The sequence below is a fragment of the Hemiscyllium ocellatum genome, chromosome 22 (assembly GCF_020745735.1).
Source record: "Hemiscyllium ocellatum isolate sHemOce1 chromosome 22, sHemOce1.pat.X.cur, whole genome shotgun sequence".
Taxonomy (NCBI): domain Eukaryota; kingdom Metazoa; phylum Chordata; class Chondrichthyes; order Orectolobiformes; family Hemiscylliidae; genus Hemiscyllium; species Hemiscyllium ocellatum.
In genome coordinates, this window is record NC_083422.1 from 46,613,495 (window position 1) to 46,636,820 (window position 23,326).

General features: G+C 40.3%; 1 protein-coding gene across 3 annotated transcripts in view; it reads left to right on the forward strand.

Annotated features, from left to right (window-relative positions):
- The window catches only part of nt5c2a (5'-nucleotidase, cytosolic IIa), a 70,797-nt gene that overhangs the window by 14,244 nt on the left and 33,227 nt on the right, over positions 1–23,326 (forward strand). For all 3 annotated transcript variants that reach the window (XM_060842159.1, XM_060842158.1, XM_060842160.1), the window contains exon 4: positions 3,029–3,102. In XM_060842159.1, coding sequence (XP_060698142.1) covers positions 3,029–3,102 — 74 coding nt within the window. The remainder of the gene's footprint in view (positions 1–3,028; positions 3,103–23,326) is intronic.

The window sequence follows — 23,326 nt, forward strand, 5'->3', positions numbered from 1 at the left end:
TTGAATCTGAACGTGTTATTGCTGAGATTGAACAGGTTTAAATCTGGATGCTTAAAGGTAAATAGCTTGATTTGTGACATAGGAGGGACAACCTATTGAGTTGATATGAAAATGCATTGTTGTTCACCCATAATTCCCTCTCTGATAAGGGCATGACTGCTGGAAACTGTGGTGAATCTGAATACCAGGTGGAGGACACCACAACCAAGTGGTCTTTCTAACATGCATGAATTCACTGGCTTACATGGTTTCCTGAGTAGTGATGTGGATCCCTTGCCCCTTTCTGCCTTGTGGATTGGGCAATTTGTAACACTACTACTGGAATCCTATCTGAGAACAGTTATTTATCCACATACAATTTTCCACATTTCTCCACATCACAGGAAAATTCTGAAACTGAATGCAGGAAATGCTGGAAGTACACACACACAAACAGAATTAACGTTTCAGGTTGTGAACTTTCAGCAGAATCTTGAAACTTCCTGGTTCTAATTACATGTTGTAACATGCCCTTCAGAATTTTATCAAAAATGAGCAAACTTCAGAAATTTCAGAAGTGCAATTTGTAAAGTTGTGAAGTGAGTTCGGCTTTATTTGTGATTGGTATGCAATTTAGTTAATCCTTTGTAAAGTCAAACACCTGATAAAAGTGTTTTTGACCTTTTCATCTGAATTTAAATTTGCAAACTGTTCCTGGGGATTTGTAGTAGAAGTAGACCATGCAACCCCTTTAGCTGCTGCATTATACATCATCTGAATTAGTCCCTGTCTGGGAACATAAAGCCAAGTTTCACTTGGATTTGTGAGCTGGTTATATAAAAAGGAATTAAATTTTCCAGTCAGATATCTGATGTTGGCCAAATAAGTCTACGCCACCCTCTCATATCTTTGCAGATGATGCTAATGCCCAGTGCCACATTGACCCGTGCAGATTAGATATTTCATCGGGTTTCACTGTAGAAAACACAGCATCCCAGAAATAATTACTTATAAATCAAGAGGTGAAAGAAAGGGAGGAATTCAAGCCAATTGTAATCACCAGGGTAAGGGTATTGAGGAAATGTTTAGAGAAATATTGATACATCCTAAGATCTTGATGGTTTGTATCCTAGGGTCTTAAAACAAGTGGCTGTGAAGATGACTTTTGTTGTAACTTATCTAGATTCTAGACAAGTCCCATCAGATTGGAAAATCGTAAAGTTAACTCCTTATGCAAAAATGTTTGACTGTAGAGAATCACAGGCAAATTCAAAGAACATTTGTTATAGGGACAGTGCTGAAATCTACCATTAATCTAGTTATACCAGAAAGTCTTAATGTAGTCAGTCAGAGCCAACAAGGTACTCTGAAAGGGAAATCATGTTTTAATAATCTGTAAGTGTGGAGCATTGATTTTAAAAATTCATTGTGTAGGAATCTTTGATATTATTGATAATAGGAGGTCTTAGTGAAGCTGTAAAATAATAGTACAAATAGAGGATTGGTTAGCAAAGAGGAAGCCGAGTTAAATGAGTCATGTTTGGGTTTGGAATCTGTAACTATCATAGTGCCACTGGGATAGGAGCTGGGTCCTTGACAATTTACAATCTATAGTCATGTGTTCTGTATCAAATTTGAGGGACTTCTAATAATTTTTGAATTTTTAATTAAACCTCTACCAGTCTGCACAGTTCAACTGAAACGTGTTGAAACATTTTCATGGGTAGTTCAGTTTCTGGTTTCCCTATATCTATAGCTTTTTAGGAAAAACAGCAATCCCTGATCAGTGATAGTAAGTGAAAGCTTGTTGTAAAGAAATACAAAGTGTATGTACTTTTGTCTTGTGTTCATGAGGACTGAGAGGCAAGAAACCAAACTTTGAAAGGGTACTGTAATTTATATGGCATGAGAAGAAGGTGTGGATTAGTTTGGCATGGTTGGCATAAGGGTGTGGCAGGAAATATTAACTGTCAGTTATAGTTAGCTGGTTTAACTTTGATCAAGCAGAGAGACTGATCAGTATTTGGCGATGGGGAAAGGAGGGAGGGGACAGTTGTTTTCATAAAACTTTCCTGAATGAAAAATTTGAGTGTGAACAGATTATTTATTTCTTACAAAGCAAAGGATCCAATGTATGAATGTATGTAGTTTCCAGCAAACATTAAATTAATCTCACTGCAAAATTAACTGAATGTTTTAAATTTAGTTTTATTGAAATCCACTACGCTGAATGTTGAACCAACCCTTGTTTGCAACTTTGTCCAACATGAGGTATGATTCTGCTAAAGAGCAGCATATACCAAATAATCCCAGCTCTGTTAAGGATTACACCAGAAGGCAATTTAATATAAGTAGTCAGGCTATTGCTGAATCAATTTGCAAGTGGTGGAGGCTATGTATGTTCACCTGCATGATCCATTTCCTTTATTGGTGAAAGGAATTTGCCTATATACTGCAGCATTTTTCTTTGAAGAAAGGATTAAAAAAGATTGTCAATTCCTGCTTCATTCCCCATGACAAAGCCTTGATGAATTGATATACTTGTCTGTTTAGAGTTTAATTTCTACTAATATTGATAATTATTAGTTTCTGTTGTATCGCCTTGCAAATCATGGTCCAACCAACTGGGACCATATTTTTATACCATCTGTTTGCTTCCTAAGATTTTAGAATCAAGGTCCCAAGTCCTGATGAGTGCGAGACAAAAAAAGTTGACTTTTTCTTATAACAATGTTCTGTAATACCAAGCAATTATTTTAATAGAAGTTATCAAACAGCGTTTTTGCCAAATCAAGAATCCTATTTTCAAAGTGCATAAACCTTTAATCTATAACAACCTTGTTTCATGTTCCTGATATTTTAGCTTTGACCTTGTCTCAGGGAAAGGTTAGGTAATCAGAACTACTGTGCTTTCTTCTCTTTCCCCACCCAACTCTTCTGGCATTCTCTCATTGCATTTCGATTATGCTGACTATTTATTTATATTTTCCGCCTTACCTTTTCTTTCATTTTTCCTTGTGGCAATGAACTTGTTTTTCCTTCTTTTCAGAGTGTTTGTAAACCGCAGTTTGGCAATGGAGAAGATTAAATGTTTTGGATTTGACATGGACTACACTCTAGCAGGTGAGCAAAGCTGATCCTAAGTCCGTTCAGTTCAGTTCATAGTACAATGTATTTTAATATTTTGTTTTTCCTAACTTTCTTCCATGCTGATAGGACTATTCAGCTGTAGTGGCCATTAGAACTCAGTCTATTTGTCCTCTTGTGATATCCACATAGTTAAGTTCTAACAGGGATAGTGCAAAGATTTGAGGCACAGTTATAACAAAATCTGTTGTTCTAGGTGACAGCTTGAAAATTTCATTCATGCTGAATGGAGTGTAATGATCTAGACAAGTATATTTGAAATATTCTGCTCCCTGAATCAGGAGGTAGTGAGGAGAATCAGGCCTTCATATGACTATTCCCTTTCTTTCCTAAACGCTGCAGTTATAACAGTCTAGCATTTGTTGGAGATTGCTGCTGCAGGCACCCCCACCAAAAAGTCAAAATCTGAATGATCATTCCTCCCTGAAAGCTACCAGCTTTTCCTCAGATTACTTTGCAATCGCTAATACCAGCTGTGCTGGTCCTAATCTCTTCCCAGCAAAGGCATTTAGACACTACATAGTATTTTCTCAGTGTCAGGGGATTTCAGACTCAGTTCTTGGCACTAGTGAATGCAGGGGCCTCATTATTGGCAGCAGTAAAGGTTTCCAAACATGAGAAATGTAAAGATTGTAGAAACGTCATTGTGTTAACCTATTTAACCATATCACAGTAGTCAATGGCAATCTCTCGTTGGGACTGAGGTCACGTACCAACCACCTATCCCAAAATAACTGTTATCAAATAGTGGTTTCTACATGCAGCTTTCACAGTTCCCCTGAGAACAATCCCTTTTCAGTCAGTGGATATTACTGAAACCAGAAGTCAGCTGTGCTCAGTGTATAGCGTGCCTGCCTTGTCAGAAGGCCATAGGTTCAAAACCCACTAAAGTGCCAAGTGATGCAGCTGATACTACTTCCAGTACAGTGGCGAAGGAACTCAGCACTGTCAGGGGAGTTTGCTGCCTTTTGGCTGAGATGGAAAGCTGAATCTCTGTCTGTCCAATCCCCTGTCTGACCGTAAGTGATCCTACAATACCACTTTGTAACTTTAGACCAGGGCTGAACATGTCACGCCAGGGAAAACCCCTAAACGCCTCTTCAAAGCAGCAGGTTATCTTGTGAATAAAATGTTTGCTGGTTATGGGATCTTGCTTTGCCACTGTGCATATCTGGCCATTGTTTCCTACAGCAGTGACTAGATGTTACTCGTTTTTTGACTCCGCCAGTATTTTGGTTGTGAAAAGTGATTACAGCAGTTCGCAAATTATGCTGTCGTGGTTGGCTGGTCTCAAATGCATGGCTTAGTTCTGTACTGGACAAAATGTCTTTGTTCCATTCTGGCAGCCTGGTATTGTCGAGTAAATAACATTGAACACTTTTTCAGTTTAGTTATCTAGCTGCCTTTGAGATTGTGTTACACAGCTGCTATCTGCAGTGAACCAGTGTACATCAGAATCAAATCTCCTTCCACAGAATGGTAAAACCTAATGCATTGTCACACTCCAGACTGCCCTTGACTTTGCAGCATTTAAAACCCATTTATTCTCCATTAAATGCCCTAAATCTGATTGGGTGAAGTGGGTATATTGTCATTGGGAATAGTAATCTATATGCCTCAGCTAATATTCCAGAGACTTGGATTCAAATCCCACCATGATAGATGGAAGTAAAATCTTGTCTAACCTTTGTTGATTGTCACTTTAGGGAATAAAATCTGTTGCATTTACTTGGTCTGGCCTATAAGTGACTTCAAATCCTCAGCAATGTAGTTCACTCTGAACTGCCTTCTGAAATGGGCTACCAAATTAGAGAGAATCAAGCAGTGTCAGAATAGCAAATGCTGACCTTGACAGTGATCCTATGAAAGAATAAAGGCAAAATAAAAATCAGCAACAACTCTCTGGAAGACCCTCCAGAAGTTTTCACATTTGAAGTTGAGTTTTATTTTTCTCATTGCCTGTCTTTTGCTGTAACTTTGCTCCATAGACTCGTTGCACTCCTCCAAGTGACTGTTACTACTGTTATCACCCTCTTTGGGAAAGTCAACAAACTATTTCCAGGGTCATCACAAGTTAATGATTTAATCAAAGCATGCAAAACATCCCTGATTTTACCTGTCTGTTAAACCATGATATCAAAACACTGACTGGGCTTCTGCATGTAACTAGAACTATTCTTCATTGCAAATACGTAAATTCTAATCACAAATAAATAGCTATGAGCTACCAATATGTGGTTGTAGTTAAAACATCAGAATGAATTAAATGAACAACAAAAGTTGGTTTTATGAGTGGAGGGATAAAAGACTTGTTAGCCCATTTCTCTGGCATGCAATTTCAACTTTCTAAATTTTGAGTCTGTCTGCTCATCTAAGTTATTGTCAGAGCAAAACTTAGAGAAATCCCCAACTTCACCAAGTTGGCACTTGTACACCTTTGTACCAAATCCTCATCACACTCTGATTTCATCAAAAGCAGATGGGAGAACAGCGAATCCATACTTGACCACACTTGACATGTTAAGCAACTCTGTTCAAATTCAGTTAGGGTTTGCCAGTGCCCAAATCCCATGAAAGAATACAGAGAAACCAGATAGTCTAGACACTGATTCATTGAATGAAGTGCTAAAACTGCATGCTCAGCAAGGCAGAGATCAGGTTAGTTTTTTCAAGCATGTGACCCCAAACACTGCATGTTTGTTCGTAGTTCATATTGATTATTGAGCCCCTGAACTGAAGGTGAGCACTGTCCTGTGGCGCAACAGCATGGCAGATGTTTGCAAAATAGATTTCATTTGGTTACAGTTGCAATTATATGAGCTTTGACCAGTAGCCTGCGACAGATACTCATAAGAGCTGAAATATAGGATCTCTAAACCTGCCTCCCCTCCAGGATTGAGGCAGACGCAGGAAAGAAGCATGGTTGTGAACTGTGATAAAGAGTACCTAGTTGGGCACTGTAATATAGTGTGGTAACTGACTGAGTCATAAAGATATACAGCTTGGAAACAGACCCTTCAATCCAACTCGTCCATGCTGACCAGATATCTCAACCCAATCTAGTCCCACCTGCCAGCACCTGGCCCATATCCCTCCAAACACTTCCTATTCATATACCCATCCAAATGCCTCTTAAATGTTGCGATTGTACCAGCCTCCACCCCTTCCTCTGACAGCTCATTCCATACACGCATCACCCTCTGTGAAAAAGTAGCCCCTTAGGTCTTTTATATATTCCCCTCTCACCCTAAACTATACCTCCTGGTTCTGGTTTCACCCACCCCAGTGAAGAGATTTTGTCTATTTACCCTATCCATGCCCCTCATGATTTTATAGACCTCTATAAGGTCACCCCTCAGACTCTGACACTCCAGGGAAAACCGCTCTAGCCTATTCAACCTCTCCCTATAGCTCAAATCTTCCAATCCTGGCAATATCCTTGTAAATCTTTTCTGAACCCTTTCAAGTTTTCGATAGAAAGGAAACCAGAATTGCGCAGTATTCCAATCGTGGCCTAGCCAATGTCCTGTATAGTTGCAACATGACCTCCCAGCTCCTGTACTCAATACTCTGACCACTGAGGAAAAGAGGGTGTGAATTGAGGTTGTAACAGCCTGATCTTTAACCAGGATTTTCTGTCCATAGGGATCTCTATTAACTTTGTACAGAATGGTGACATTGAATCCGTTTAACATGCAGCAGATAGAATTGGGGGTTTACCATACAGTCCAGAGAGACTGCAATGGTCCTGCTGAGCTTTGCAGAGAGCAACCTATTGCTTTTAATGTGCATTGCACCTGTCTTGGCCTAGTTCTTGTTATATTAACATATCAAACAATGCAGAGTGTTAAGCATAGTCTATATATTGCAGGTTATTTTTGGGTGAGAAATGTTTGGATGAATGTAAATATCTGGTGGAACACTTTTAAAATGGTACTTTTAAGAGTAATTGCTGCTTGTGGCTGTGCTTCTGAGCAGAGTTGAAGATGCTGGATTGGGTGTGAAGAGGTGCGCTGCGTGGGCTTCTTCTGATCAGTGTGTGCTAACAGATGTGACCCTGACTCAGAAAGCAGCACTCCTAACTGTATGGATTCTCAAAGAGCAGCATCAGGATAGAATGTAAAACCAAATATCTCGGATTTTAAAATAATTGCCAAAAGAATTTGAGGGAAACAAGAAATTTCTTCAGAAGGTCTTAAGTTCAGAAAGGTCATTACCCATTGGAAGCAGATTCCATGAACACTAATGAAAACTTTTAAGACATTTGGATGTATATTTGTGGAGGATGAATTTGCAGAAAAATGGGGGAAGAGCAGCAGCTCCAAACTGAATTGGATAGATCTTACAAATAGCTTCTATATGCACAATATACCAAAGGATTGAGAATTTTAAACTGAATTTGCTGTTTCAGTTGGCAAATGGTTTCATTCAGCCTCCTGGCCAAATACTGGTCATAGAGCTGTATAGCATGGAAGCAGACCCTTTGATCCAACTCGTCCATGTCGACTAAACATCCTAAATTAATCTAGTCCACTTGCCACTATTTGGACCATATCCCTCTAAATCCATCCAGATGCTTTCATGTAGTAATTGTACTAACCTCCCACCTTCTCTGGCAGCTTATTTCATACATGCGCCATGCTCTGCGTGAAAAAGTTGCCCTTTTTTTCCCCCCTCTCACCTTAAACCTATGCTGTCTAGTTTTGCACTTGCTCCTGGTGAAAAGACCCTTTCTATTTAGCCTATCCACGCCTCTCATGATTTTATAAACCTCTATAATGTTTACCCTCAACCTCTGCTGCTCCAGACAAAATAGTCCCAGCCTATTCATCTTCCATTGACCCTATTTAGCTCAAACCCTCCAACCTTTGCAACATCCTTATAAATATTTTCTGAATCCCTTCAAGCTTCTATTTCAAAAGTGGCCTAACTAATGTCCTGTACAGGCACAACATGACCTCCCAACTCCTATACTCAATGCACTGATCAATAAAGTCAAGCATACCAAACGCCACCTTCACTATCCTGTGAACTCCACTTTTAAGGAACTATGAATCTGCACTCCAAGATCTCTTTAGTTGGCAATACTTCCCTGGGACCTTACCATTATGTAAGTCTTGTCTTGATTTGCCTTTCCGAAATGTAGCACCTCCCATTTATCTAAATTAAACTCCACCTGTCACTCCTTGACCCAATGGCCTATCTGATGATCAAGGTCCCGTTGTCCTCTGAGGTAACTACCTGCGCTGTCCACTGCACCTCCAATTTTGATGTCATCTGCAAACTTACTAAATATACCTCCTATGTTCATATCCAAATCATTTATATAAATGATGAAAAGCAGGGGACCCAGCACTGATCTTGGTGGCACACCACTAGTCACAGGCCTCCAGTCTGAAAAGCAACCTTTGACCACCTCTGTCCCTCAGTGTCCTATCTTCTAGCCAGTTTTGTATCCAAGTTCTTTCTGTATTCCATGTGATCTTAATGTTGCTAACATGCAGTCTACCATGCATCACCTTGTCAAAGTCCGCTTAGATCACATCCACTGCTCTGTCCTCATCAATCCTCTTTGTTACTTCAGAAAGCTCAATCAAGTTAGTGAGACATGGTTTCCCATGCACAAAGCCATGTTGACTATCCCTTATCCATTCTTGCCTCCCCAAATGCGTGTAAATTCTGTCTCTCAGGATTCCATCCAACAAATTGCCCACACTCTGATGTCAGGCTTACCGGGCTTTAGTTTCCTGCTTTTCCTTACCACCTTTTGTAAATAGTGGCACCACTTTAACCAACCTCCAGTCTTCCAGTACCTAATCTAATCTAATCTAATCTAACCTGTGGCTATCCAAATATCTCAGCAAGGGGCCCAGCAATCACTTCCTTAGCTTCCCACAGAGTTCTAGGGTGCACCTGATCAGGATCTGGGGATTTTTCCACCTTTTATGCATTTTAAGATGTCCAGCACCATCTCTATAGATGGCATTCCTATTTTGGAGAGGAATGCAGGCAACTATTCTTGGAGTTATTCTTGTCCTCTGCATTGGGAAATTACGAATGTTGAGGAAATTTGGTATTCTGATTCTGCAGCAGTCATTTCAGTACAGTGAGCAGTGGGTAATGCAATGTTGGTAATGCCGTTTTTTAGACCGATTAGATCCTGTCTTCGTGTTCAGGTGTATGTAAACATTCCAGTGGCACTGTTCAAAGAGCACAGTGTTCTTTTGCTGATAATGTTTAAATAAAGCAAACCGCCCAGTTCTTTTATTAATTTATGGGATGTGGATATTGCTGGCTCGGCCAGGATTTATTGCCCACTTCTAATTTCCTGAACTACTGCAGTCCTTTGTGTGATCCTGTGTTGTAGGGGCAACTAAGTGCTGTTAGGAATAGTTTCAGGATTTAGATCCAGAGATAGTGGATGAATTGCAATAAAGTTCCTAGTCAGGATGTTTAGTGGTTTAGAGAGGAATTTGAAGGTGGTCGTGTTCTCATTCAACTTGTCCTTTTCAGGTGGTGGAGATTGTGGATTTGGGAAGTTGTGTTGGAGGAGCCTTGGTCAGTTATTGTAGATGGCAATGCTATTGTATATGGTACATCCTACTGCCAGTCAAGCAGGCTGCTTTGCCTGGGATGAAGTCAGTTTTCTTGTGTTTTTGGAGCTGCACTCAGCCAGACAAGTAGAGAGTATCCCATTGCAATCATGTGCTTTGTAAATGGTGGACAGGGAAATTGGGGAATCAGGATTCCTAGCCTCTGACCTACTCTTGTAGCCACAGTATTAATATGGCTGCTCCAGTTAAACCGTTGGTGAATGACAACCTCTAGGATATTTGTGGGGACAAATTTCAAGGAACAATTAAATCTTGTTGGTGGTTGTTGTCTGATGTGTGGTATTAATGTTGTTGTCCCTTATCAACTCAAGCCTAGACACGTTCAGATTTTGCTACTTACGGACGCAGACTGCTTCAGTATCTGAGCCATTGTGACTGGTGATGAGGTTGGGACAAAGAAAGGAATGATACAGATGTCTTGTCTAGTCCATCAAAGTTAATTTAGCAGGAGTAGAATTGTAGAATAGTTACAGAATGGTTCGTGTTTGCATTGGCTCTCTGATACAACTCATCTAATGCTCTCTCCCTGCACATTCATCCTTTTTATCAGGTAATAATCTAATTCTTCCTTGAATTCCTCAATTGAACTGACATCCACAGTCTTTATGCATTCTAGATTATAACTTATAAGTGAAAATATTTTTCTACGTATTGTCATTGTTTCTTCTGCTAATTAGCTTAAACATACACTTGGGAGTTTGGAGAAGCATACAGTCTCTGGTTCTCCCTTGCAGCAATAGGAACAGTTTCTCCCTGTCTATTCTAACCAGACCCCTCGTGATTTTGACTTTTCTATCAAATTTAATCTTTCTTCCTCATGGTAGTAGTGTGTGCCACCTACAAGAAACATTGCAATAACTGACCAAGGCTCCTCCAACACAACCTTCCAAATATTCTCCAGACTGACTATATCATTGAAATTGCTCATTGCAGGGACGATTCTCACAGAACTTTTCAGCTTCCTCTCTCATGCTTTCCTAATGTGTATCCAAACTGGATGTAATACTCCAGTGTTTTATGCAAGTTAAATACAACTCCCTTGCTTTTGTACTCTTCCCCAGTTGATAAATCCGAGGATACTATATGCTTTATTAACCACGTTCTCAACCTCTCCAGTCGCATTTTACTTATTTATGCAAATATACAGCCTTGTCTCCTTTACAGCTGTACCCTTAATTTAAAGTGCCTGTCTGTGTACTTCCCACAAAAATGAATCACTTCACTCTTCTCTGCAATAAATTTCATCCACAGCTTGGTTGCACATTTATGTCAACCTGTCTAAGTGCATCCAAAATTCTACATTATCTCCTTATGATTCCCAATATTTCCACGTTTTCTATCTGCAACTTTTGAAATTTTTCCTGTACACACAAATCTAGATTATTAATATACATCCAGAACAACAAGGATTCCAGCACTGACCCCTTGGAAACTCTACTACAATCCTTCCTGAAAAATAACTGTTCATCAATCTTGTTCCATTTTGTCTGACTGCTTTGTAACTGGCTTCAAGAAGTGTGTTGTCATTTGTTTGATTGTCCTCTAATTGAAGCCAGAGAATATAATGGAAGGATTGCTGGTGGAACTGCTCTAGTGTTTTAATATGTTGCTGATTAACACTCCATCTCTCTCTCATTGTAGTACCAGAGCATGTGAAAATTGCTTGATATTCTAGGACTTTTGTTGACTTGTGGAAGTCTTTGCCAAACATCCACTGCTGTAGTTTGTAGAAGGTTGAGTTAGTGGCACTGATCCAGTGGTTGATAGTTCTTGTCAACAGTGGCCATTTGAGAGAGATGCTCAGCGTATTCTAGAGTGTCTCCTTCAATGTGTATGGGAAATGGAATATTTGGCTGACTAGGTGTGTGTTGATATAAAATTTGTTTTGGCAACATTAAGGCAAATTTTTTTTTAATGCACTCATAGGATGTGGCTGTCACTGGCTGGCCAGCATTAATTGCCTGTTCCTAGGTGCCCTTGAGAGGGTGGTAATGAGATGCCTTCTTGAACTGCTGCAGTCCACAATTTGTACGTTGATCCACAATCCCCTTAAAGAAGGAATTCCAGGATTTTGACTCAATGACAATAAAAGAATGGTGATTCCACTTCCAAGTCAGAATTGTGAGTGGCTTGGAGATGAATTTGCGAGAGGTGATGTTAGCATGTATCAACTGCCCTTGTCCTTCTAAAATGGAGGTGGTTGGGTGTTTGGAGCATGTTGTCTAAGGGTGTTTGGGAAATTTTTATAGTGAATGTTGTAGATTGCATGCACGGCTACTACTGACCATCAGTAGTGGAGGAAGTGGGTGATTATGGATCTGGTGACCGTCAGGCAGGCTGCTTTGCCCTGGATGGTGTCAAGCTTCTTGAATATTATTGCAACCATCCAGACAGGTAGGGGATATTTCATCACGCTCCTGACTTGTGCCTTGCAGAAGGTGGACAGGCTTTTGGGGTCAGGAGGTGAGTTACTCACCACAATATCCTAACCTCTGACCTGGTCTTGTAGCTACTGGTTATGTGATGAGTCCAGTTGAGTTTCTGGTCAGAGGTAATCCTTCGGATGTTGATAAACGGGGATTCTGTGATAGTAACATCATTGAATGTCAAGGTATAATGGTTAGATTGTCTCTTATTGGAAATGGTCATTGCCTGGCATTTGCATGGTGCATATGTTTCTTGCACCAGTATGTGCAGGGTTCAAGCAATGTTATCTACATCTATTATGGATTTATACTTCACTAAAAAAGAAAAATCAGTTGTCCTGTTGGATAAAAGCTTTCTGTTAATAGCCTCAGTAACTCAAATGTGAGAGTTTAAGCTCAGAGATATGTTGAGACACAGAATGTAGCTAAATGGGACGAGACTAAGGATTGCTGCATGAGATGGCAGGTGATGGACTTGGTATTCTGAAGAAATTGTCTACAAGCAATTTAAAATCAATCATTTTAGTGTCAGTAGTTTAGGACTTGGAGAAGATCAGGATACAGCCAGTTATGGTGATACCCCCAAACTGGTGATTTTGTGCTCTAAGGATGTATGGCTAATGTAGAGTAGAATTGACAAAAAAGTAGTTCCTAAGTGTTGATGGCCATTGAAAATGAAGGAAGAATATGACTAAAGAGAGGATGATCAAGCCCTTAGAACAATGGGAGGAAGCATTAGAAGGTGACTTTTTGGCAGCTGCGATACCATACTCTGAATGAAGACTGGGTAACCAAGAAATTAGGTTACGATGCTGGCTTCATACCACTATGGTTACAGCTTGGCAGAAGGGGACCAACACTTTATCTGTTTCACCCCACAGCTAGCGTACTTCCTGTTGGCTGAGAAAGGAGGGTTGCTGTCGCACTCGAGGAGGAGTTTGCGGCCTTTCGTTCCCCCTCCCAGCTGTAGGAGGTAAGATGAAGGGGATCTGCTGCAGGTGGGAGAAACAAAAGGGAAGTGAGTGCCCTACTCTTCAATGGGCAATATCACTCTTTGCAGATATATCTGGGCAGGTTTGAGTATTGATTCCATTGGTTCATGGAGGTGTTTTAATCAGTTTCACGGTAGGGATGGGGACAATCACTGCAAATTAAGATAATTCATATACTGCTAGCTTAAACTAAATGTGTAGGTCTTGTAGTACAGTGGTAGTGTCCCTACTGCTGGGCCAAAAAGTCCAGGTTCAGGTCCCACCAGCCTAAGAGATGAGCCGTAATATGTCCAAGCTTATTAATTTAAAAATAACTATATAAACTAGTTCTTTCTTGGGCCCCACAGAACCCCATCATGGGACAGGTGAGTATTCTTCTCAGGAGTTTTATTTGGTTTGTTCTCTGGAACCCTTAATTGATAAATTCAGTGGAAAATGATACTTTAAAAAATGTAGCTTCGATAGAAATAATCAAAGAAGGAATACATGGAGTACAAAGACATTAAGAATTCATGTATGTTAATCTACAAAGTCAAAGAGTGTGGTGCTGGAAAGGCATCCTAGGATGCTGCCTGACCTGCTGTGCTTTTCCAGTACCACACTCTTTGACTCTAACTCTCTCTAGCATCCGTAGTCCTCACTTTCTTCCTGTAAATACATGAAATAAGATGAACCTACATGAAGCTGCAAACCATTTGGAAAGAGATCAGTTGCCTCACTCCAAGAACATAACTGTAGGCATTCCCCAGGATAGTGTCCTCAGCACAATCATCTTCAGCTCCTTCATCAGTGACCTTCCCTCATCATGAGGTTAGAAATGGGAATGTTTGGTGTTGATTGCACAATGTTCACAGGTGGGAGAAACAAAAGGGAAGCAGAAAATTCATGAAACTACTGAAGCCATCCATGTCCAGATGTACCTGGATAGTATTCGGGCTTGGGCTGATAAGTGGCAAATAACTTCTGTTGCTGCTGTATGTTGCAGCTTTGTAATCAAGGCTACTTCCAAGTTTTTACAGTTCTACTAAATGAAATAGTTTCATCCTGTGGACAAAAACTGAATACTGTGTCTATTTGGTTTTGTCCTGTGGAGGGTGGATGACAGTGTGACAGCCTTTCCGGTACTGCCAGATGCAGGACGTTGCATGGTTGACTAACTTGAGCACAGCGACACTGTTTTGTGCACAAGAACTTCTGGATCAATTAAAACTGAAGCACATGCTGTTCTCCTGACTTCCCAAACTGCATTTGGCAGATGAGAAAGTGATGCTATGAACTTGATAGACGATGTAACCAGTTGGGGCAGAGGGTTAGTGCTGGATAGTGGTGAGTAGATTTGTAGATTCAGAAATAATAGGTATATGTCTTGTGAAGCCCAGAGAAACAAGTGCGATGAGCATTGACCAAATGATGGCTAATAGTGTTCCAAGACTTATGTGTTGTATGAACATAGTGTATAGAAGGACAGTGAATGCTGTGTTGTGTCACACAGGGCTCAGTAAATGTGACAGTAAGGTAAAAACAATGACTGCAGATGCTGGAAACCAGATTCTGGATCAGTGGTGCTGGAAGAGCACAGCAGTTCAGGCAGCATCCAACGAGCAGCGAAATCGATGTTTCGGGCAAAAGCCCTTTATCAGGAATGAAAACAGACATAGATGTTTGTACAACAGCTTGATTAGTAGCAATGTCCACAAAGTCACTGCTGTCCCCAGTTTAAGTTTGAGAGTAAGTTGGGTGCTTCAGTTCGTTGTCCAGCTATCATTAGAAATAGAGGTTCCTGTACAATTGACTTTTTGTTGCGACATGTCATTCAGATATTTCATAAATACTGCACTATGACATTTGAGCTTCTTGGTGAGTATCATTGCTATGTCGATTTCACCTGTAGCATAATATTTGAATGAAGTCATGCCCTTTCTGCTATCTGACATTGCTGGGAAGTGAGCCTCCTGTATTTTTAGTATTAAAGGGAACCTGGCAGGGGCAAATACACAGCTAACTAAGGGTGAAATGTTGAGGAGAAGGGGGTCAATTAGATAGGATGCTATTGTATTTGACTCCCCAGTTAGTTTCCACACATCTGGGTCTTCAGAGATTGCCAATTTACATGTCCATAATGTTGCATGACAATTCCTGTTTTACCTTATTTTCTGCTGAAAGTGGGGTACATGTCCTTGTTACCTCTAAACCTATTCTAACAAATTGCTCGCTGGTCTCTCAATCTAACCTTCATAAATCTGAGGTCATTCAGAACTCTGTCGCAGCATCTTCCTTTTTCTTCAAATTCTATTTATTTTATCAGTCCTGTTCTTACAGATCTAAATTAAGGCTTGAACAGGAGCCAATTTTAAACTACCATTTTCTGTTTAGAACTTTCCATGGTCTTCTCACACAGTCTAAGGACCTCCAGCTGTTTGAGTTTTCTGTAATAATTTCATTTTGGCCTTTTGAACATCCCAAGTTTTACTGACTCCTCCATTGAGATCCAACTAATGCCTTGTACAGGATTATGTTTCAGAGTCAACCTTGTAATTGATTCCTTTGCAAGTTGAGAGGCCAGGATGCTGCTGGGCTTGGGGCTGTTTGGAGGATGCTTCAATCCTACTACAATGATTTATCCAGTTCATATGATTTCTAGATATGGGGCATTTTGTTCAGTTGGTATCAACACTCTGTTAAAACACACAAAATTAGTTGTCACTGTCAGGTCAGTGTAGGGTCACCCATGTTGTGATGCCCTCCATGGATAATCAACTTGCCAATAGTCCCTATCATAGATCAGTGGAGTGAACTATTGAGAATGAACCTGTATATCTACCCAAGAAGGGAAATGACAAATGAAATATGATGGAAAGATTATGTAATATCATTCTGACAAGTGGGTTAGGGCCAGTAGTGTTGTATTTAAGAGGTTTATGAGGTACAGCAAGGCACCTTGGTCACTCTCTCATTTTTCATCATTCAGTGAAGTGACTGACATTGTCTTGTGGGCAGAAACTGCCACAGACGTTTGTCATAGCATTCTGACCTCAATCTCTTTGCAAGACTTGGTGACGATGAAGTTACCATATCCTGTAGTATGCATCATTCGTTTCCTGTTGCTACTTTTATCTTTATTAAGGAGTGAGCCCTGAGGCTTTCACTGTGGTATTGAGACTAGAATTGAGGTGCCTATTTGTGAAACTGAGGTGATTATGTAGCAGACAATTTGTTGCCAGACTGGACTCCCTTAACTGAAGCTCTTTGTAGCCACCTGTCTTGAAAAATAATTGCATTTTTTTCAGTTAAAGCATATTTTGCCACAGGTATGCAGATTGGTCAGTGTTTACCGGAAATCCCTAAGAGTGTCATTATTCAAAAAGGTTAATTTAGAGTCTTGAGTTTTCTGCCTTTGGATTTGAAATTCAAATTTACCAAAACTGTTCATGTCTGCTAATCTGTTGCCTGTAACTTCTCTTTGATTCTGTTCTTGGAAACTGTCATAAGCCAGACCATATTTGCCCGTTGGTCTTTATTCCTGAATAAAGAAACTGATATGTCAATTCTGTGTCACGTAGAACTGACAGCTCTAGAGATGATGTTTACACTCAGATGTGTTCTGCCAAAACCTTAAGCTTGTCTGTTCTGGTCTCTGGTTAAGATCTGGGCTAGTTAAGCTCCACCAAGTCAGTCAGTCCGAAAATAATTTAAGGAATTGTGAATAACTATGAAAGGTGAACTGATTTCATGAAGGTGTTGGTGAATCAGCAATATCTAGATGTATAATTGACTGCTGAGTATTTCCAATCATGTTCAGATCTGAAGTTGAAGTATGGTAATAATTCAATGTCCCATTTCATTCAAAGATTTAATACATTGCAGTAACTCGCTAAATCCAACTTTCATTTGCATGGGAAGCCAGTGGACCAGTGGGATTGTTGCTAGATTATTATTGATGAAGAGACTCAGAAAATGTTCTATGGACTCCCAGGTTTGGTTTCTTCAAAGGCCATGAGAGAGCTGAATGCTTTGGTTATTCCTTCCTTACAGTTGAAAAACATCCTGTTGCACCAATATTTTTAAGAAAAGCATTCTTTTTTTAAATCAAAAAGCTAAACACTGTGGATAGTGATGTTTGTTTGTTTTGTTTATTGATGTGCACTACTGTACAGAAGCACTTCCGAATTCTGGCTGTTAAATTTTATTGTATCTAAGTAAAAATTATTAACTCAGAAAATGGCTGCGCTGATTTCATCCCATGCAAAATCAGTTCTTGCTGTGTTGGGTGAGTGGCTCCATTCTACATCAAATTGACACTGGAATACTGTGTGCCTCTGTCAGTTAAACTGCTAAGTAATCATTTTTATCCCTTGATCCATACCACTCTACTGCTGATCGTTATCATGTTGCTGCTTGTGGGATCTTGCTGTGCAAACTCCACTGCTTTTTTTTATTTTCCAAAAGTTGTATTATGTTTTGGCTGTAAAGCACTTTGGATTCTAGAAAGTCATAAAAAGTGTTTTGGAAACATAAGCGTTTGTGTCAGTCAGCTTTGTTTTCTGCCAGACCTCTGGCCTCCGTTTTGGAGTTCCAGTTACATGAATGATGATATGTACTGTGTACATGCACTCCCTTGCTGACTGTGTGATGCATACTGTCTGTGTGGGGTCCCTTTCTGATGCTGAGTCACTCATGCAGGAAGTTTGAAGGTGAAGCTACAGCACAGGACCACCTGTGAGTATCAAATAGCAGAAGCTGCAAGTGATAAGGCTAAGTGATCTCTTAGGCAAAGGATCCGATCTAAACTGTGCAGTTGTGCCCCAATAAATTTTGAATGGAGGTGGACAAACAGCTAGCAGGAACGGAGCTTTCAGAAATATCCCCATCTTCAATGATGGATCAAGCCCAGCACATCAGTAGATCTTGACCTGCTCTGGAGGATCCCAGCATTGTGCACACCAGTCTTCAGTCATTTTAATTTACTCCATGTGATACCAAGAAACTGCTGAAGACATTGGATTCTGCTGAGGGTAATAACAAAAGAATGAGGGCAGAGTTAGTTGGAATGGATTGGAAATGGAGTTTAGCAGCAATGACAGATGGTTAAGGAAGTAGGTTCATGACTCTGAACAAATTTTATAGCCTAGTGAGGAAAGAGGATTCTAGAAAGGGCAATGCCAGTTGTTAACCAGGGAAGTTCAGGGTAGTTCAAACTGAAAGAACAAACATACAATTTGGCAAAAATTAGTGATAAACCAGCAATCATTAAATTTGACAAATTAGATCCACAATTGGCTGGATGAAAGGAGCTAGGAGTGCTGTTTGAGGGTTGTTTTTCCTATTGGTGGGGTCCCAGACGCTCAGTGTGAGACCCTTGCTGTTTGTGGGTTATGTAAATAGTTTAGACTTGAATATAGAAAGGTTGATCGGTAAGTTTGCAGATAGTAAAATAAAAAAATTGATGGGCTGGTAAATAGTGAGGAGGATAGCTTTAAACTACAAGAGGAGTTCCACATACTATAGGAAGGATGTGGAAGCTTTAGAACGAGTGCAGAGGAGGTTTACCAGGATGTTGCCTGGAATGGTAGGAAGATCGTATGAGGAAAGGCTGAGGCACTTGGGGCTGTTCTCATTGGAGAAGAGAAGGTTTAGGGGAGATCTGATAGAAGTGTATAAGATGATTAGGGGTTTAGATAGGGTAGATACTAAGAACCTTTTACCGCTAATGGAGTCAGGTGTTACTAGGGGACATAGCTTTAAATTAAGGGGTGGTAGGTATAGGACAGATGTTAGGGGTAGATTCTTCACACAGCGGGTTGTGAGTTCATGGAATGCCCTGCCCGTATCAGTGGTGAACTCTCCTTCTTTATGTTCATTTAAGCGGGCATTGGATAGGCATTTGGAAGTTATTGGGCTAGTATAGGTTAGGTAGGACTCGGTCGGCGCAACATCGAGGGCCGAAGGGCCTGTACTGCGCTGTATCCTTCTATGTTCTATGTTCTATGTTCTATGATGTAGACTAGCTGATCAAATGGGCTGATCAGTGACAAATGGAATTCAATCTGGATAAATGAGGTGATGCACTTGGGCAGAACAAACAAGGCAAAGGAATACATGAATGGTAGGACACTAGGAAGCACCAAGGATCAGATGGACCTTTGTGCATGTACACTGGTCCCTTAAGGTATCAGGTAATATGAATAATGTGGTTAAGAAAGCATATGGTTGTCTTTCCTTTTTTGAGAAGATTTGTAGTTCAGGTTGATAAGTGTGTAAGTTACCTCGCTGAGCTTGAAGCTTTGTTTTCAAACATTTCGTCACCGTACTAGATAACATCAGTGAGATAACAGTGACTAATGAACCTAAAGATACCACTAGCAAACCTAACATCATTTACAAGATACCATGCCAGAACTGTAAAAACAAAACTACATCTGACAAAATAGCAGGAAACTTGCCACCAGGCTACATGAACACCAACTGGCCACCACTCACTAGTTTCTCTATGTACAGACAAAGAACACTACTTTGACTGGGACAACACACACACACATCTGAGGACATGCGAAACAAAGACATGAGAATTCTTAAAAGCTTGGCATTCTAACCAGAACTCCATCAATAAACACATTGATTTAGATCCTATCTATCTCCCCTTGAAGAAAAAAAAGGACCGGAAATGACATCAGCCACCTTAAGAAACCAAGATCCATAAATAGAGAGGCGGGACATACCACCAGCACTTCACCAGAGACTCTTCCTGATGAAGTTACCTTCAGAAATTTCTGAAAACAAACCTTCCAGCTTAGCGAGCTAACTTACATACTTGTCTTTCCTTTATTAGTCAAAGTCCAAAGTCACACAACACTGAGTTATAGTCCAACAGGTTTATTGGAAACCCGAAGTTTTCAGAGCGCTGCTCCTTCATCAGGTGAAGTCCACTCTGAAAGCTTGTGATTTCAAATTAATCTGTTGGACTATAACCTGGTGTCGTGTGACTTCTGACTTTGTCCACCCAAGTCCGATACTAGCATTGAGTTTAAGAGCAAGGAGGTTATATTGGAACTTTTTAAAACTTTGGTTTGGCCATAGCTAGAATATTTTGTGCAGTTCTGCGATTCACGTTATAGGAAGGATGCGGGAGCACTGGAGAGGGTGCAGAGGAAATTTACCAGAATGTTGCCTGGGCTGGAGAGTTTGTTCAAAGAGATTGGATAAACTGCATTTGTTTTCTGTAGAGCAGAAAAGATTTATGGGGAACATGATCGAGATGTATAAAATTGAGATGAGATGATTAGATATGGTAGGCAGGAAGATCAATGACTGGGACATAGATTAAACGTGAGGACAATGTTTAGAGAAAATGTGAGGAAAAACTTGCCTGTGAGGTTGGTAGAGGCAGAAACCCTCCTAACATTTAAGAACTATTTAGATGTGCATTTCTGATGCAAAGCTATTAGCTAAATGTTGGAAGATGGTAGAGAATAGTTAAATAGTTGTTTTCGATAGGTATAAGTGCAAAAGGCCTTTTTCTGTGCTATGGATCTTTCATTTTACGACCAAAAACATAATAGGGGCAGAAACTTGCAAAAGATTTATAGAAATAGACAATAGGAAATTCTTTAAATATATAAAAAAGGACAATAGGCTCAGGGTGAACATTGGTCCTTTAGAGAATGAGGCTGTGGAATTAATAGAAGAGAACCAGAAAATTGCAGAGAAGTTGAATTAAAACTTTGCCTCTGTCTTCGATGGAAGATACTAGTAGCATTCCAAACATACTAAATAATGAAGAAAGTGTGGGAAGGAAGTAAATATAACAACTCATATAGGGAAAAGGCACGAGGGAAGCTAAATGGGCTAAAGTCTGATTTTAAAAAAGGAGAAAGTGAGGACTGCAGATGCTGGAGATCAGAGCTGAAAATGTGTTGCTGGAAAAGCGCAGCAGGTCAGGCAGCATCCAAGGAGCAGGAGATTCGACTTTTCGGGCATGAGCCCTTCTTCAGGAATGAGGAAAGTGTGTCTAGCAGGCTAAGATAAAATGTAGGGAGGAGGGACTTGGGGGAGGGGCGATGGAGATGCGATAGGTGGAAGGAGGTCAAGGTGAGGGTGATAGGCCGGAGAGGGGGTGGGGGGGCGGAGAGGTCAGGAAGAAGATTGCAGGTTAGGAAGGCGGTGCTGAGTTCGAAGGATTTGTCTGAGACGAGGTGGGGGGAGGGGAAATGAGGAAACTGGAGAAATCGGAGTTCATCCCTTGTGGTTGGAGGGTTCCTAGTCTGATAAATACCTGATCTGGTGGGATGGATCATAAGATACTAAAAGGATTAGCAACAGAGATGATGTATGCATTGGTAATAATCTTCCAAGAATCTTTAGATTCTGGAAAAACCCCAGATGACACAAAAGCTGACAATGTTGCATTCTTATTCCGAAAGGGAAGGAGACCCAAAAAAAGGGCCATTAATGACTTTAGTTAGCTTAATGCCTATCATTTTCAAGGTGTTAGAGATTTTTTTTAGAAGTACCAGAGTTTAGAAATATGATAGAAATTTAATATAATCAAACCGAGCCAGCTTGGTTCCTTGAAGGGGAATTCATGTTTGACAAATTTATTAGAATTCTTGGATAAAATAAGCAGATTAAAATGGGAACCAGTAGATGTAACCTGTTTTGAATTCCAAAAGCCGTTTTGACATGATACTGCTGATAGGCTACTTCTTAAGGTCAGAGCCCATTGTGTAGGGAGTACAGTATTAGTGTGGATAGAGGGTTGGCTACCTAATAGAAATTGGGATGGCATGGCAATTTCAGGATGACAGTCTGTAACTAGTGCAGTGCCCCAGATCAGTGCTGGGGCCACAATTATTACAGTATTAATGATTTGGAAAAGGGAGGTGAATATACAATAGCTGTATTTGTGGATGACGTAGATGGATGGGCGAGTAGTGATGATGACATACAGATTCTACAGGGTAATACAGTAGCTCCAAGAGCAGATTAGAAGCTGGAAATTCTGGGGTGAGTAACTCACTTTGTTTTCCAAGTGCCTGTCAACTATCCATAAGGCACAGATCAGGAGTGTGATAGACTAAACTCCACCTGACTGGATGCGGCTTCAATAAAACTGAAGAATCTTGATACCATATAATACCTGCTTGATTGGTACCCCATTCACCACCTTCAACATTTATTTCCTTCACCAGCACTGTGGCAGCAGTGCGTACCATTCACAGGATGTTCTGCAATGACTTGTCAACAAACCCACAGCCTCCATCACCAAGAAGGACAAGTGCAGAAGATGTGTTGGTGTTCCAGAATCTGCATTTGCAAGTTTCCCCTCCAAATTGCACCATCCTGTTCTGGAACAATCCGTGTCCTTTCAGTGTCATTGGGTCCAGATCCTTGAATTCTCTCCCTAATAGCAAAGGTTTTATCATAAACAACAAAAAGAAATATTCAGTGCTTATAACAGTAATATCATTTACCAGCACTCAATGAAATATCATTCCTGTCTTCACCTTCAAATTTCTTACTGCACAGATGCAATCACAACCATTTCCTTTTGCCAACCTCCTGACATTCATTACATATTTCTCTGCCACTCCTCGATGGGCAAACTCAAAAACTTTTCTCTCACTTTAAGTACTTTGAAGATGCTCAAGCTTAAGACTTCTTTCTAGCTCTCTTCACCTAGAAACTTTCGCAAACATGAAAGCTGTTCTACTGGATATAGATATTCTGAATTCAACCTGTTTGTGTACCCCATGCCCCTGTCAGGTAGGAGTTTGGCTGTGCAAGGGGACTGTATTTTTAGGTTGTAGAAGTTCCACTGAACAAACACCCTAGAAGTTATCTCCCCTGGTAGCTTGGTAGTTGTTTAACTGAAGTTGCATAGTTTTTTTTGAAAAGGCTGCCTTTTATTTCAGTATTCCAAAGGACTTTTGTGAATAAGTAACTTACTCAGAATTGAAGTCAAAAGTTTTATTATCTCTATTTCAGAACCCAAGTTCGTATAATAACAATATTTCATAAACTTGTTTTCAAATCTCACTGGTCTTTCACCACCTGACTTGTGTAATCTCCTTGAGCCCTAAAACCCTTTTGGACAATCCTGTGCTCCTTTTTAGTTACTTGAGCATTCTCTCTTCTAATTGCTCTAGCATAGGCAGCTATATCTCCAGTTGCC